The sequence below is a fragment of the Saimiri boliviensis genome, chromosome 1, assembly GCF_048565385.1.
Source record: "Saimiri boliviensis isolate mSaiBol1 chromosome 1, mSaiBol1.pri, whole genome shotgun sequence".
Taxonomy (NCBI): Eukaryota; Metazoa; Chordata; class Mammalia; order Primates; family Cebidae; genus Saimiri; species Saimiri boliviensis.
Window position 1 is genome coordinate 100529532 of NC_133449.1, and position 17696 is coordinate 100547227.

General features: G+C 47.7%; 1 protein-coding gene across 3 annotated transcripts in view; it reads right to left on the bottom strand.

The window, feature by feature from the left end:
* MTHFSD (methenyltetrahydrofolate synthetase domain containing) overlaps nucleotides 1–17696 on the bottom strand; it is a 37542-nt gene that overhangs the window by 14223 nt on the left and 5623 nt on the right. For all 3 annotated transcript variants that reach the window (XM_074401042.1, XM_010333688.3, XM_010333689.3), the window contains exons 4-7: nucleotides 16042–16155; nucleotides 14141–14231; nucleotides 9422–9534; nucleotides 8965–9090 (exon numbers count right to left, since the gene is read on the bottom strand). In XM_074401042.1, coding sequence (XP_074257143.1) covers nucleotides 8965–9090; nucleotides 9422–9534; nucleotides 14141–14231; nucleotides 16042–16155 — 444 coding nt within the window. The remainder of the gene's footprint in view (nucleotides 1–8964; nucleotides 9091–9421; nucleotides 9535–14140; nucleotides 14232–16041; nucleotides 16156–17696) is intronic.

The following is a 17696-nucleotide window of genomic DNA, read 5'->3' on the forward strand; positions in this document are numbered from 1 at the left end:
TCAATTGTATTCGACTTGTAGACAAAGGACATCGTTGGCTTTATCTAGATTTTTCTAATCAATCAGCTACCACAGCGGCCCCTTGGAACAGACTGGAACTGGCTGGATGCAGCCTAAACCATGAAGACCTGAAGGCTCTGTCCTGGTGGGACAGTTTGCACTGGGAGCTGCCTATGGGTCAGGACAGGCTGAGTGAAACCTGGACGACCATGCCCTGTGCAGAAAAGAAACAGACACTGTGTAGTCCTTTTGGACAATTCTCATTCTTTAGAGATGCTTTTTATCTTTCTTTTGGGCACCAAGCTTTCACATGAGCATGGTCACCAAGAGGCGAGCTGTGGTCACCTGCAGGCCTCCAACAGAGGTGAGAACGTCCCAGTATGGGGCAGCACGAGTTAGAGAACTGCCCACTGTTCTACAAGACTAAATCGTTCAGCTAGTATCAATGTTCCCATTACATTCAGAATAACATGTAATTTAGAGCAATGGTTCTTACCCTTGGTAGGGTGAGAGAGGAACCTTTGCGAGGAGCTGGGGTTCCCTCCCAAGAATGACTCACCCACAATTTTCTGTACAATTTCCCCGGGTCGATAAAGACTATTCATGTGCCCCCAAACTACAAGAGGTGCAGAGGTCCCAAGTTAAGCATCAATATATCCGAGTGACGAAGATACCCACACACCTAAGAGCAGCCAAGTGCGTTCCTGCAAACCTAAAAGCTCTCAGTCCTCTGCAATCTCATACCTGGCTCTGTCTCCCACTGCTGGGTGGAAAGTCACCTGCCCTTCCCGTGAAAGCCTTTGCTTTAGTGAGAGTCTCGTGGTGGCATGCTGCTGTGCTCCCTGGCACTGCCCTTCCCGTGAAAGCCTTTGCTTTGGTGACAGTCTCGTGGTGGCATGCCACTGTGCTCCCTGGCACTGCCTTTCCCGTGAAAGCCTTTGCTTTAGTGAGAGTCTCATGGTGGCATGCCACTGTGCTCCCTGGCACTGCCCTTCCCGTGAAAGCCTTTGCTTTGGTGAGTCTCGTGGTGGCATGCCACTGTGCTCCCTGGCACTGCCCTTCCCGTGAAAGCCTTTGCTTTGGTGAGTCTCGTGGTGGCATGCCACTGTGCCCCCTGGCACTGCTGCATCAGAAGCTTTGGCAGGCCCAGGACCTCATTTTGGTCTTGGACGGCAAACAGACTGTTAGCTGTCATAGAAAGGCTCCACAAAGAAAGACTTGCTCCCACATTTCCCACTGTTTAGACACAAGGGAAAACAGTGCACATCCATGCCACGAGCACAGCAACAACGTACCTTCCTGATCCAGGGCACTTCTCTTCCACTGGGCCCTCCACCGTGCTGACTCAACTCAAGGAGCAGTAGCACACAGCTCTGGGGCCCGAGGAATCTCAAAGACAAACCAAGTCCAAGCAACCCCACCTCCTTCCTCGCCTCTATTCCACCTTCTCAGAAACTTCACTTATGTGTTCTTTTGAGACATTTGAAAATAGATATAAACTGTTATCATTTGAAGGATTTTTTTAATTACCAGATTTAGTATTGAGAACAGATGATAAAATTTAAAGCTGCAATTACAATGAGAGAAAAAGTGTGGCTATGCATTTATCTGGAAGAACTAAAAGCTACTTGGCTCTGAGTACAGCGCCAAGATCCTTGAGGTGAGGGCATCCCGTGGGGTGGGGGTGAGATAAGGGGCACAGTGAGGGGTAGGGGTTTGGGGGCAGGCTGCGCCCCCCAGGTAAACACTGCTCTTCTGACGGGGTCCATCAGGAGCTGCCCCAGCCCCGTCACCTGCCCCGAGTTACCTCCCCTCCCATCTGTGTCCTGTAACACCTCATTCTTGGTCGAGGCTTCGCACTTGGGGTTTTGCAGCAGAAATCTGTTTTGAAGCATGCCGTGGGAAAACAAGTATGTCCTTCCATGCGCATCACAGAGAGCTCTTGTATTCTGCCAGCAAGTGTACAATCCGCTGAAGAATGAAAACATTTTAGCCACACATGCTGAGCTAAGTGGACAGCCACGGCACCGACACACTGGCATCCACAGGCGGGTCTTTAGAATGGAAATGTGAAGCGTGTTCCACTGAAGTAAAATCGCTCTATTCATCAGCAGTGTTTTGGGTAAAGGATGACCAGGCTTCGCATTGGCTCCCTCCTCCACAGGCGCTAATGAGACCATCTCCATGGCTGTGGGGCGGTCTTACCCCTCCTCTGCCAGCTGCTGGCCATGTCTGCAGTCTGTTGGACAGCCAGCCCAGTCCCTGCCACAGCTGACAGAAAGCCTCCTGTGTGCCACGGAGTGGCTGGACAGCCGTGGTCACATGAGTCCATAGCACTGCTACTATGTTTCCTGGCTGGCAATGAGGGACAGTTGTTATATTCTGTCAATTTGCCATGTGAAGTGAAACATTTTGCATCTTATTCAAAAGTGAGGAAACAGTTTTGCCTTTCTATAACTAATCCTATTCTTTTAAAAAAAAAAAAAAAATCAACTTTAAGTTTAAAAACCTGTCCCTTCATATTCAAATATGAATCCGAAATCTGACTTTCAAGAATTCTGATTCAAAGTCAGAAATCTGCTCAAAAAGCAGAAACTTGGGCTCCAATCTTAAGGCAACTACATGCTGCTTTTTACCATTCTGGATAAACTGCTTGTCTGACTTTTACATTACTTGACCTGAAGATAAGGCAACTGGAAGGACGATCTGTGAATCCCCCTCGGCTTTTTTTTTTTTTCCCATTAAGAGACAGGGTCTTACTGTGTCACCCAGGGTGGAGCACAATTCATAGCTCATTGCAGCCTTGAATACCCCGCTCCAAGAAATCCTTCTGCCTTCACCTCCCAAGCAGCTGACACTACATGTAGGCACTCACCACCACACCCAGCTAAGTTCCGTATTTTCAGTAGAGATAGGGTCTTGCTATATTTCTCAGACTGGTCTTGAACTCCTGGCCTCAAGTGATCCTCCCACTATGGTCTCCCAAAGTGCTGGGATTATAGGGATGAGCCATGCTGGCGAAGATGGGCACACATCACAAGTATTTCTAATAATAAGTTCAACCACCGCAAATAAAGAGTTCTCTTGCCTGAGACTAAATTTGATTGTTCACTGATGAAAATGCTTTAAGATACTTCCAAATGGCCACAGTGAAATAACCATACAGAGTAGGCATGCTCAGGAGAGCACAGGGAAGGCCGAGGGACTGTGCTGCCTTCCATAAATATCAATGCCAGGCAGGCCCCAAAGCCTCTGCTCGATCTCTAAGGGCAAAGTCTCTTAGACGCAGCTCATGGAAACCCTTTTGCACACAGCTGATCAAAGGTGTCCGTTGTTATATTTAAAAATAAAAATAGGCCGGGTGCGGTGGCTCAAGCCTGTAATCCCAGCACTTTGGGAGGCCGAGGCGGGTGGATCACGAGGTCGAGAGATCGAGACCATCCTGGTCAACATGGTGAAACCCCGTCTCTACTAAAAGTACAAAAAATTAGCTGGGCATGGTGGCGCATGCCTGTAATCCCAGCTACTCAGGAGGCTGAGGCAGGAGAATTGCCTGAACCCAGGAGGCGGAGGTTGCGGTGAGCCGAGATCGCGCCATTGCACTCCAGCCTGGGTAACAAGAGCGAAACTCCGTCTCAAATAAATAAATAAATAAATAAATAAATAAATAAATAAATAAAAATAAAAATAAAAATAAAATAAAGGCTCAGTAGGGTCACCTCTTCAATCACGCTTCTCCTGGGACTGCTGAGGGACAGCAGGGGCAAAGCCTGGATCTCCCAGCGAAGGAAGGGGCCTGATCACAGGTAGAACTGCATTCAACCGGGCCCCAACATTGGGAAGGGATGGTACAACTTGTATGGAAGTTACTATTTAGTAAAAAAAATTTCTGTTTTCTGGCATACAGGATCACCCTAAAACTGATGTTGTAAAATGCCAGCTTCCATCTGCATGCCATGGCTCCTGCCTGGCTGTCACTAAAAGGTCCCTGGGAGTGGCATGCCTCCCTCTACCTGCTCCAGAGTCCTGCATGGGACCAGCAGTTCCTGTCTCACTTGGTTCCTGTCAACCCTTGGAGAAGAGCAGCCATGTGGTTCACGTCACACACACATGCCTGGGCTTTCCATGATGGCTATTCCAGTGTTACCTACACACACGTTTCTGAGTTTTAAGAACTGGCACACATTTAACTGTTTTGGTTTCTGAAATCTCGTTTCTACTAACTGAGCACACTGTAACAGAGATACCTACCTCACTACTGTGTGGCTGGGCTCACACGCACCCAGACACAATGTCTACCTTGGTAGATGTTTAACAAATTTACTATTGCTTTTCCTAAATATTGATTATAAAATTAGTATATGCTTGTTGTGGGAAAAAAAGTAGAAACATTTGAAATCCTATCTCCCAGAGATAAGTACTGTTAATATTCTGCTATATTTCCTCCTGTCTTTTCTCTCTGCCTTTTAACATACTGAGCAGAATATGAAATTCCGTATCCAGCATGTATAATGTCACACTGTGCCTTTGCTACTTTACACCACATGCATTTTCTCATGCCACTCAACGTTCTTTAAAAGGCTGTATGCACTTCAATGGGCTCCCCCACCTCCATTTTAAGGCACTGCATATCTTCTACAGAAATTCAGTAAATCCTTATCTGAATTTCTACATATTTCTTTAGGACTGATTCCTAGAAGGTAAATTATCGGGCCAAATATAGCAACTCTTTTTCAATGAAAGCCTCTCTCAGTACTCTAAACATACTGGCCCAGTTATGAGTAGGGGTTGGTTCGCAGTTAGCTGCATGATTTCCAGAGAACATTTTTTTTTAATATGGAATCTGAAATTGTGCTTTGCTGTCCCAGGAGTGCTGCTCATAGAGAAGCATTTTGGGCCTGTTCCCAAATCCTTTTCCTTGAGGTGTCTATGGATCATGCAGCCTACTGTGGCCATCTGAGGACCACCCTCCCCAGAAGGCTATGTGGGAAAAAAATGGGCCAAGCTTTGAAAGCACGAAATTGTTTCCTTGAGTATAAACACAAGACTGGCCCTAGGAGAATCCAGTTTCCTTCATGAAGGAGCCATGAGTCGACCTGAGAAAGTCAGACGCACAGACCTCGGTCTGTGGTGTCCTGGCCACCCCTGTGGTAATCAGCCATGTGCTGATAGGAGTTCCCATGAGGAACACAGGATGGGGGAGAAGACGTGTGTGACTGACAGTCCTTCTACTGGGCAAAGGCCAAAAGCTCCTCTGCTTTGTGGCTGTGGTGATGGGGGCCACGGGCTTGTGGACCCCCGAGTCGCTCCTCCTGAGCCCTCAGTCTCCCAGGCAGGCTGGCCTTGCCTTTGGTGCAGCTGAGGCTCTGAGTCTGTGGCCATGTCCTGCGTTCCTCTCCACCTCCAAGGCATTCTTAACATCCATCTTTCCCATGCCCCACCTCAGGCCAGCTCTCCGGAAACATGACAAACATGACAGCGGTGTGGCCCATCTCCCTGTCCAGGTGCAGCTCAGATGGTGTGGAGCTTCGACGCAGCAGCCGCAGCACCCCCATCTCCCCAGAGGCTCCACCTGCTGGTGCTGTCCAGGTGCTCACTTGGGTCCAGCAGGTGGCCACAGGTCTCAACAGGAAGTTCTGTCCTTCTGTTGTCAGTAACTCAAAGGACACCACTCAGCCCTGGGAACTGGCTAGGCCTCTGCGTTTCACTCCCTGCACAGGCAGACTGGTCAGCGGCCGGGGCTGCTCAACACTAACGGGTCAAGGACTTCAGCCATTTTCAGTTTGCTACTGCACAGAGCGAAGGCAGCCAAATGGCTCTCAGCCCACTGCAGATCACCTGACACATGGCTGTCACAGGGAGGGATGTTGCATTACTGTCTCCAGGAGATCAGAAGACCACCTGAGCTGGACAACTGCCCAGAGGTTCAGGACCATGTTCCAACTTCAGGTCCAGGTCTCTGGTATCACTTCCAGCCTGGCACAGATCCTCGTAGCTGGAGGCTCAGGGAGTCCTGGGTTTTCAGGGTACAGTGACCAGTGGATGGGGCAGCAGTGGCTGTGCATCTTGTGGCCAAGTCACCTTGAGTTTCACGGGTCTGTGGGTGAGACGATCACTCCTAGAGACAGAGGGGCCCTCGAGGACGGAGGAGACAATGTACCTTCTAGAAGGGAGGAGTAAAAGCAGCGCCTTCTGTGGAACGTCTCTGTGCCTCTCTCTTCCTGACACAAAGTTTCTGATGAGGGTGCAGGGTACTGGAATGCACTTTCAGCCCTTTACCCAACCATACCAGGCTTCGTTTGCCGAAGAGGAGAGGGAGGAGGAAGAACAATGGCTGCTCGTGGGGTGGGGGTGGTCTCTGCAGAGCACCTGCACAGTCACAGGCGGTATGGAGCAGCCACGGGGCTGGAGAGCCGGGTCAGTGCCTCCCTCCTTGTCCTTCACCAAGAGGTAGAAAGGGCACACCAGGGCATCATGTGACAACCACAGCCACAGGAAGGCAAGTGCAGGACGCCAGCTTGGCTCAGGGAGCTACCCAGAAGGTCTGTTCTAAGGATCTGCCAACAGCACGGAGAAAGAAGAAACGCGCATGGTGTCCAGGAAGATTTCTCAACTTTATTAACAACCTGCCTCACATTTGTGACCATGACGATGGCTGTGGCCATGCTCCCAAGCATCATGCTGGGCACTTTACATGCACTGCCTGGCGCCCTCGCTAGGAGTTAGTGCTGACCGTGTCCGATTTCAAGGACAAACGAGGAGGCTTTGAGGGTGTGCTGGAGGTTACAGAGAGAACTACTAAGTGGGAAACTCTTGACTGCTAAACTCAGCAATACGCTCACTGGCCACCTGGTCTCCCTTCCTTAAAATCACGAGACACGGCTGAGAAGAGCCCTCAATGACGTCGACGGTGAATCAAGGAGATGCGTCGTTACAGTAACTGCACTCAGTCAGTGTGTATTAGACTGGTCTGTAAGATGGAGCAGGATGTCAACCATTGGAAGATTGGAACAAAGACCAGGGAATCAGCTGCTGCTGTCTTTGTGGATTGAAAATGAGTAAAGAAAAGGCATGGCTTCCACTTCCCTCACCACCTCCATCAAGAGATCCAAAGTGTTTGTATCCCAGATATTCCAGAAATATACCCAAGAGGCAAACTCTGGGATTCGAAAACCTATAAACCTATTATCACTGTATCATGAAAGGTATACCAAATACTTGCCAAAAAGTCCATTTGAAACAGTATTATAACCGAGCACTGAACTGCCCCCCATCTTTATCCAAAATCCTTACTGGAATTGAGGGATTTCTTTTTCTACCAACAAATGCTGATACAGACTCACTTTGGCTGCATGGCTAGCAAGAGTAACCGAAACGCTGGGGCTGGAGAAAGGAACTGACTTCCTCTGACCCTGCCAAGGGATTCCCAGGCGGGAAAACTGAGGACGAGACCCAGAATGAGAGCTGGCTTTTTAGAAGTTTGAGTTTCTTGCTGAGGCCTCATAAACAATGACCATTTTCCTGAAAGAGGGTCTTGACAAACAGTGAAGCCCCCAATGCCCTCCCCCACCCCCCTCACCCCACACACACATAGCGCTGACTGAGGAAACTGTGGCTGAGTTTGGTATGCTTTGCTGTAAAAGGATTATATTCACCTAACGAGTCCAATGACTCATTTGTTGCTACTTTTCTACTTTTCTTGTTAAAATCTTTAGAATGTAAGCAGGTTGTTCCTGTCTCTCTTCCGGGAGAGGCTGTCCGGGCTCCCCCTAACATGGCTACAATGTGTCCCTTCCACGAAGGGCTGGCCTGAAGGGACTGCCGCGGCCTCACAGTGGCCACTGCCCTGTGCCACCTTCCCGGCACCCTGTTCTCAGCTCTGAGGAATCACCGCCCTCAAGCTCTAGCTGGTACACTGGCTTCCACTTACAAGGAAGCTGTGGATCAAGTTTCACAGGTGGCCCCAAGCTTTAGAAAGACACCAAGGGATATTTTCATTTCCTGGGAGGGCAGTGACCACCTTCTCCCCAGTGCTCCAGGGACACTTGGAGAGCTGCCCATCCACTTCTGGGTCACAAAGGCTGCTCCCCTCTGCTTTTATCCAGGGCCAATTGAGAAGGAGCGTATGCCCCGGGAGGCCCCAACAGTGCCTGCCCAGGACACCTGCAGGGAAAGGCCCCACTAGGCTGTGGCAAACATAGCAAGTATTTGATATTCACCCTTAGAGGTGGATGTTGTTGATTTTCCATGCCCAAAGGAAGGATACTCTCAGACGCTGAATGATTTGGGTTTAAAGAATGGGAGGCATTAACAAGTATGCTTATTTGACCAATAGTTTTGTCCACATGCAGCACAAAGGTCTTCTCGGTAATTCTAGCTGTTTGCCAGGAGATAGAGTGTTATAACCTACAGGCTGGCTTGCAGAGTGTCAAGCTCCTACTGCAGACTAATTTTCAACATGTGCCACTACCTCACCTGGAGATAAAAACCACACATGCATCAAATGTCCAAAGGCTTGGTACTGCCTTCTGCTCGGGCTAGCTCTGCTTGAAGATCCAGACTTTCAGTAAGAAAAGAATCTGGATTTAAAAACGGAAGACCAATGCGACGCGGCCAGGCAGAGCTTGCTGCAACCGGGATGGCAGAAAACAACGTTAAAAACGAAAACCAGGTGACAAACAAACTTCCAGGCATTTGCCCTCCTGGCCCACGTGGCCATTTCTGCTGTCAACAGACGCAGATTTTAAACCTAGCTGCTTTTTAGAATCCCAGAGATGTGTAAGCAGATTCTTAGGCCTGGGCCTGGAGACTGTCATTCAGGAACCAAATTGTTCAAAAGCTTCTTGGGTAATTGTAATGTACAGCCACGCTGGGACTGCCAACAGCTCCTGTGCCAGACAGAAACACTTAAAAGAGGAGTGGCTGCTAAGCTACAGGCCAGAGCTGGCCATGGCTGTGACCCACCTTGGACCAGGTGATTCCCATTGGCTTTGGGCGCTCGCAGCCTGTGGTGATGACTCTGGTTGGCGTGAGGATGTAGTCGACAGTGATGTCGTGCTCCTCAAGGAGCTCCTCAGGGATGTCCACAACCTGGGGGGTGGGACAGAGGGGCCGTTGGGAATGCCACTATGGGACAGAGGAGCCAGCAGGAGCGCCTCTGTGGGATAAAGGGGCTGACAGGAGGGCCACTGCAGTCGTGCACGCTACACCGGCCCGGTGGGAATGTGAGGCTGGCCAGAGAAGCACCCCCAAATCCAATCTAGGGCTAAGGCTTAGCCAGCGCACAACTAGCAAGTCCAGCCCCGGCTGACCCCACACCACTCGTGACAGGGCAAGGTTCAGTAGCAAACAGTCTTTTTCCCTGCCCCCTCCCTCAGAAGAGAGTGGCAGTGGCTCTGCTCAGCCCCCTCATAAGGAGCACCTGGCAGTCGTGGACGATGGTGACCACTGGCGTCTCCTTGCTGACGGCGCCCATGGACACCATCATGGCATATTCCAGATCGGCGTAGCCTTCTCCTTTCCCGATTCTCCAGCCTAAGAGACAACCGAGAATCAGTATCACTGTGTGGTCCGGGGCATCACTGAGAAGTAGATTTTCCACCAAGGCCAGCAGAAGGAGAAAAAATATCCCTGGCCCATCTATAGAAATGTCCACAGAAACGCCCACAAGCAGCCCACAATGACGATGGACTCTTGGGCATTCAACAGGAGTAACAGCATGGCAAATGGACGATGGCAAAAATACGACGACATCAACACTGACGCTTTTAAGCATGTCACAAAGGGAAACAGGTAAGCTTTATGTCAGCAAGACTCATATCTAAAAACAATCAACAGTTTTCAAAAAGACTAAGAACAAATTCCTACTAAAAGGAAAATACGTTTAATCAGCTTAGCTTGGAGGGAAAATCGCTACTCTGAAGTCAGGACTTCGTGACGGCACGGCCTTGCTTCTGAAAAAGCACTCGACAGTAGCCACTGGACACTGGCTTCTGAGGGATGGCTGAAGCAGTAGTAAAGCCGCTTTGAGAATCTGTCATTAGTGGCACAACAAAAGGACTATCTGAGCCTAAAAGAGCAGCTAAGATGCAACCGAGGTTTAACAGTCTCTCTAGCCAAATCAGCTATTCAGAGACAAAAATGCAGGAAGACAGGGGACGTCAAATGCCTTCTGGCCCCCACAGACAATCTGCAGTTCCTCTTAGGAGAAGCCTGAGGCACTTCAGAAACTGAGGCCTGTGTGTACCACCACCAGCATCACCCCCAGAGCGCCTGCATTAGTGCTGCTGTGTCTAAGACTCACATCTGGTCATGTTACTCTGACAATTCAAAACCTTCAACTGTGCATGCAAAGGAACAAGGGAAAGAAAATTCAACAGAAAAATAGCAAAGGATATGAATGGTCCATAGAAAATGACAGGCAGATAAGCAGCAAACATGAGAAATGCTTGGCTGACTCCTAATGAAGTACAAGGCAAAGGAAAAGGAGACTGCTTACTGCTCACTAGCAGACTGCTGAGTCAACGCTGGATCATCCCAGCTAGGAACAAGGGAGCGGGGAAAGAGGCTAGGTACCACCCTTGGGGGCCGAAAGTGAGCGGCCCTTCTGGTGGCAACATCAAGGCTGACAATCTACCCTTCAGCTCAGTCATTTCCCTCTGAGGAATTGGCCCCTGGATAGCCTCAAAGGCACACCTAGACGATCCCACAGGACATACTTCACTGTAGCATGATCTGCAAGGAAAAAGACCAAAGCAAAGTCTGGAGATAACTCATAACATATGCAACCATCGGCCAGAGTGGGCTCAGTTACCGAGGTGCAGTCATATAAGAAGACCTTGCCACGGCTCAATACAGGGGACGGGGAGGCCAGTCTGCTGCACTGACAGGGAATGGGCTGTGAGACACATTCTCCAGCAAGGCATGGAGCTGTGTGTGTGCAGTGTCCCTTCTGTGAATGTAGAAAAGGGATGTATATAAATCTATACCTATAAACTATAGGCCAGGCACAGTGGCTCATGCCTGTAATCCCAACACTTTGGAAGGCAGAGGCAGGTGGATCACTTGAGCTCAGGAGTTCGAGACCAGCGTGGCAAACATGGTGAAACCCTATCTCTTCTAAAAACACAAAAATTAGCTGGACGTGGTGGCACATGCCTATAGTCCTAGCTACTTGGGAGGCCGAGGCAAAAGAATCGCTTGAACCAAAGAGGCAGAGGGTACAGTGAACTGAAATCATGCCACTGCACTCCAGCCTGCATAACAGGAGCAAAACTCCATCTCAAACACACACACACACACACACACACACACACACACACACACACACACACACAACTATAAGACAGGGGTTCCTAACTCCTGGGCCACACACCAGTTCCAGTCCACAGCCTGTGAGGAGCCAGGCAGCAAAGCACGAGGTGAGGAGTGAGCAGGTGAAGCATCCTCTGGATTTACAGTGGCTCCCATCACTCTCATTACTGTCTGCCCTCTGCCTCCTGTTCCGTCAGCTGTGGCATCGGATTCTCATAGGAGTGCAAACCCTTGTATGAACTGTGTGTGTCAGGGATTTAGGTCGCATGCTCCTATGAGAATCTAATGCCTGATGACCTGTCACTCTCTTATCACTCTGAGATGGGACCGTCTAATTGCAAGAAAACGAGCTCAGGGCTCCCACTGACTCTATGAGTCGTACAATCATTTCATTATATATTACAATGTAAGAATAACAGAACCGAAGCAAATAACAAATGTAATCTTCTTAAATTATCCTGAAACCATCCCCTCCCTGGTCCATGAAAAAACTGTCTTCCATGAAACCAGTCCCTGGTGCCAAAAAGGCGGGGACAACTGCTATAAGGTGTCTGTGTCTCAGCAAAAGAAACCATTGGAGTGAACAGACAACCTAAAGAATGGGAGACATTTTTGCAACCTGTCTGATGAAGGTCTAATCTCCAGAGTCTATGAAAAACTGAAACAAATTTACAAGAAAAAAACCCAAACAACCCCATTAAGAAGTAGGCAAAGGGCATGAACAGAGACTGCTTAAACTAAGACATTTATACAGCCAACAAACATGAAAAAAGGCTTAACATCACTGATCATTAGAGAAATGCAAACCAAAACTACAATGAGATACCATCTCATGCCAGTCAGAATGGTGACTATTAAGAAGTCAAGAAACAATCGATGCTGGGGAGGCTGTGCAGAGGTAGGAATGCTTTTACACTGTTAGTGGGAATGTAAATTAATTTGAACATTATGGAAGACAGTGTGGCGATTTCTAGAGCACCTAGAACCAGAAATACCATTTAACCCAGCAATCCCATTACTGGGTATATACCCAAAGGAATATAAATCATTCTACCATAAAGACACATACCATGTATGTTTACTGCAGCACTATTCACAATAGCAAAGACATGGAATCAACCCAAATGCCCATCAGTGATAGACTGGATACAGAAATTGTGGTACATATACACCATGGAATACGATGCAGCCACAAAAAGGAACGAGATCATGTCCTTTGCAGGGACATGGATGGAGCTGGAAGCCATCATCCTCAGCAAACTAACATAGGAACAGAAAACCAAACACTGCATGTTCTGACTCCTGAGTGGGAGCCGCAAAATGAGAACATATGAACACAGGGAGGGAAACAACACATACTGGCCCTGTCAGGGCAGGGGCAGGGGAAGGGGGAACATCAGGAAAAACAGCTAATGCATGCTGGGCTTCATACTTAGGTGATGGGTAGATAGGTGCAGCAAACCACCATGGAACACGTTTATCTAACAAACCTGTACTTCCTGCACATGTATCTCGGAACTTAAAAAAAGATGTTGTATCTCACATGCATGCTACCATGCACGACATCTGTACTAGGAGCTCCTGATGGGGCAGCTGGGAAGGAACAGGGAAGATGTGTGGTAGAGCGCTCTGTGCTGTTGAATTTTCTAAGCAGATGCGCGGCTACTTTACTACTTTACATAGGGGGTTATCTGAATGATGACACAGGAAACACTGCTTCCTTCTGGATATATCCCTGAACCTGATGCTCCTTTTGAAGAGGAGACCTTTGCCGATTTCCCACTGCCAAGAGCCCACATCCCATCGTCTGGCCTGAAGGCTGCTAAGGGCCGCAACCTTGTAAAGAGCCTGCTGCCTGAGGACCCTTCAGCACTCTCTGCCTGGGCAGTGACCAGCATGCAGGAGCCAGCCCTGAGGCCCCTACTGAGGACATGTCCCTTCCGGGCTGGCAGGTCCCTCCTCAGACTCCTCCTCCCACTCCTGTGAGTTCCGACTTGTGTCCAGCACTGAGCATGTCATGTCCTATCCTGGTCCAGCTCTTGTGTCTGCCTTACCCACACATCGTGCACTAAGATAGAGACCACTCTCTATCTTAGTGTGTGCCATGCCTGGCACACAGCAGGTGCACCAGAACAGTGTGCTCCTGAGTCCTAAGCCCTGATCACATAGAGGAAGCACTGGAAACTGGGAATGCACTGAAAACAAAGAATAAAGAACAGTGTACCCACGTCAGCCCCAGTGGCAGCTAGAAAAAGAGAGCGCCCTGCAGGCGGAGACAGTAAGGGCTGGCGCAGTGACCCTGCTTTCTTGACAAGGTCCCCTGGCCTTGTGGACCGAGTGCAGCCTGCCTCACACGCAGCATGGCAAAGCACCAAGCCCTGGAAGAAGTCTCAGGGACACACCACGTTGTTCAGGAGTCTGCTGCTCTTCATCATAAAAGCAAAGCTTAGAACATACTGTTTTTCCATTAGCTGGAGTCCCTCCAAAACCAACTATTTACTGACATACTGAAAAGAAATTCAGTTCCAGCTCCAGCTCATTTAAGAACAGAGAGAAAATGTGTCACCATCTGAAGAGAGAGTTATCTCACTTTATTTTTCCTGCTAAGAAAATTGAAAATGCTGTACACGTTGGGCTGGGGCCAGGAGTGGGTGGGCTGAGCCAATTCTTCACTATTGAAAAATGCAGTGGCTTCGGGACCAGGTAAGCGAATTCAGAAAGCAGAAATCATCAGCGACTTTTTAAAGACAGCCAAACAAAGAAAGCCTGGCATGCAGCCACCTTCAGGCACAGCTGTCACACCCGAGTTCCCATTTGCTCATCTTACCTTTTTCAGAAACGGCCACGGATCCCACCACAACTAAATCCACAAGGACTCTGGAATCCAAGCCTATGGGGACACTGTAGTTCCTCACACCCTGCAATAGAGATGGATTTGAAAACTTCACTCCAGCTGCTTCCCCATTGTACAATTTATGATCAAAGTGCATTCAGGGTTTGAGTCACCCTCTTGGACAAAACCGAAGCAGGCACACTCAGCACTGGGGATGTGGCGTTTCAGGGGAAGCCGCATTCTAGAAACCATTTTAGGGCATAGCTCCCCCAGTCTCTTTCCCAGAAAAGTGGCCAAGGGTAACTGACAGCACAAATTCATAGGCTGCTGATTCCTTAACATTTATCATATCGGTTATCCCCATAAGGCAGAAGAGCACAGTGGTGAGAATGCAGGGGTGGGGTCCCAGAGAACTGGGTTCCAGAGCCTCTGAGCCACAAGACCCCAGCAGGCTGGAGCTCTCTGAGCCTCAGTTTCTTCACCTGTAAGACAGGGATACCGCCCTCTGCCTCGACAGACCAGTGTTGGACTTAAATAATGAAATGTGTGCATTTAGCACATAAGACATGGTCAGTAAACACTGTATATTGATTCACCATAAAATCCTAAAGGTCACTATCTTTATGTACAATACACTCGCTTCTAAAAAAATATCCCCCAAGTGTATGACTTTATACTAATGCAGGCCTGCATTTAAAGAACAGGGAAGTTGAATATGTTCATGATTCTCATAACATGGTTTATACAAATCTCAAGAAAAAGCCATTTCCAGCCATTATCCGGCAGTAGCTGATCATTTCATGTGGCATTAGGCCCTGCCTGCCAGTGAGAGCTATGACAAGTTCCACATGGGTCAGTGCAGGCTTGGGGTCTCCCGACAGTCACAGAAAGCCCTACACTGCAAGAAGCCCTGCATTCTCCTCAACTCACAGGGGCTGCAGAGGGTGGGTATTGACCACCTGCAAAGAAAAGACCATCTGCATTTGTGAATGCTAACCATCACCATGATTTTGTCTCATTTTTCTATCCTTTATTTTTCCTTTGCTCCTCTCTCTCTCTCTCTCTACACACACACACACACACACACACACATACATATATATATACATTTTTTTTTTAACTTTATTGTATGTATTTCATAAGCCATATCAAATTCTGTTTTTGGAATAAGCAGACTGCTAGTAAGTAAACAATAAAACGTTCCAGTTTTATACATTAGGCTGAAGTGGCAAATCCCATAAAAAAGGGTATCTTGAATTGCCTTATTTTTTAATTCTCAGTAGATTAGGCATTAGATGGCTTGGAATTTACTTTAGTATTCTTAAAAAAGTCACCAAACTCGACTTCCTTAACTGTAAAATCCATGACACATTTTATTATAATGCACGCTAATGGGATATGTACACACTCAGCTTTACTAAATTGTGAGGCATTCAAGAAAATCTTAAATAAACACGGTCAGCAATTACTCATTTAGAACTGGTGAGGCAATTTCCAATGGAGCACATTTTAGAAATTCCATGCTGTCTCCCAGTTGCTCTGGTGGCATCTGATGAACAGCCTGGGAAAAGGAAAAACCACACGATACTAAACACTGCAGGTCAACACTGGGGCAGGCCAGAGAACCAGAGCACGTGTCTTCCCTTCTCTTACAATAAGGAATTCATAATTTGCCAATTTCGTGCAAATACAAATAGAGTGACAGAAATACAATCCATTTACTCACATTTTTCTACTTGGCTCCATTCATCACAGAATGCTTGAACACTTTAATATCTCTGCTATTTTGGCTCTGTTAAAAATGAATTCCAACTGTGTGATGCTATTTTATGCTATCCTAACTCGCCGGAAGGCTTCGTTCTCTCCCAGGTGGGGACGTTGCTTCTAGCACTTACCTGAGAGGTGGCACATTTTCTCAAGATGTCTTTAGTTGCCCCAGGGGGCGGTGTGATCTTATTAAACAACCCCGTTCTCAGTCGTGGTGTTGGAACCAACAATGTTTTTTTGTTCTTTTAAAGAAAAGACAATCAACACATTACAAAATTAAATTTTTCCATAGGACTTTCTTACACATGCTTCTACAACTTCAAGAAAAGATGCCAATTACTATTATCTGCATTTTTTTTTTTTTTTTTTTTTCGGTGTGTGCCAAGGAAATTACTTATTTGAAAACCTAATTAACTCATGTGTGGGTGGATTTTTCTTACCATCACCATTTGGCACCTCTCTACTCTCAAGAGCAGGAGGGTTTACTAAACTTGCTAATTTGACCTCACCTGCCATTCAAAATCGTTACAGTTAAAAATAGACAACAGAAATCCAAACTTAGGACAGTTCTGACAAAATCCCAACCACGACTTTCCTGTGCTCCTCTGCTGTCAGCACCAAGCGCTACACAGTGACAACAATGTTGTGATCAGAAACTGCACCGCATGACTACCTGACTTACTCAAACATTCTATCTAGTGGGACCGTTCAGTACATCAGTCAAAGAGATCAGTAATCATGATAATCAATACACCCACACATGCCAATAGCCCTTTCCTTCTATTCAGTTCTTACATGCCTATTGTGAGAACCTCTACAACAGGGCTTCTCAGAGTGAAGGGCCAGTGCATCAGCACCCCTGGCACCTGTTAGAAAAGAATCAGCCCCTCTGGGGGTGGGGGAGCTTTGATGAGCCTTCCAGCGATTCTGATGCACACAGAAGTTTGAAAACCACTGGCTGGGATGTCTCTGTAAATTATGCAAGGGTAAGCCACAAGGCAATCATAAGATCTGAGACATCTTTCATGTAAAGAATAGTATATTTTTCCAGGCACAGTGGCTCAAGCCTGTAATCCCAGCACTTTGGGAGGCCGAGGCGGGTGGATCACGAGGTCAAGAGATCGAGACCATCCTGGTCAACATGGTGAAACCCCGTCTCTACTAAAAATACAAAAAATTAGCTGGGCATGGTGGCACGTGCCTGTAATCCCAGCTACTCAGGAGGCTGAGGCAGGAGAATTGCCTGAACCCAGGAGGTGGAGGTTGCGGTGAGCCGAGATCACACTATTGCACTCCAGCCTGGGTAACGAGCGAAACTCTGTCTCAAAAAAAAAAAAAAAAAAAAAAAATATATATATATAATATATATATATATATATATATATATATATATATATATATATATATATATATATATATATATATTAGTTTTTGAGCAGATGATAACTCAAGACCAATAAAAGACCTATTAACACCTGTGTGGCCTATTTCAACAAAGCCTTGTCAACCACGAGAGCAAAGCACTTCAACACAGGCAGCTGGAACTACCTCACTGCTTTTCTGAGTGGTGGAAGTGTGGCTCCCCTCATTGGTGGAGTTGGGGTCCTGTGCGCCACATGATGGGGATCGCTCCCTCTTTTCTAGAACCTACTCATCCCCTGGCTCAGTGGATCTCAGCCTTTATTGTGCATTAGAAACACCAGCAAGCTTTAAGAATGACGGAGATCTAGACCCCACTCTAGAGGCTGACTGAAACCTGGCATGGCCAACAGTCTTCAAAGCT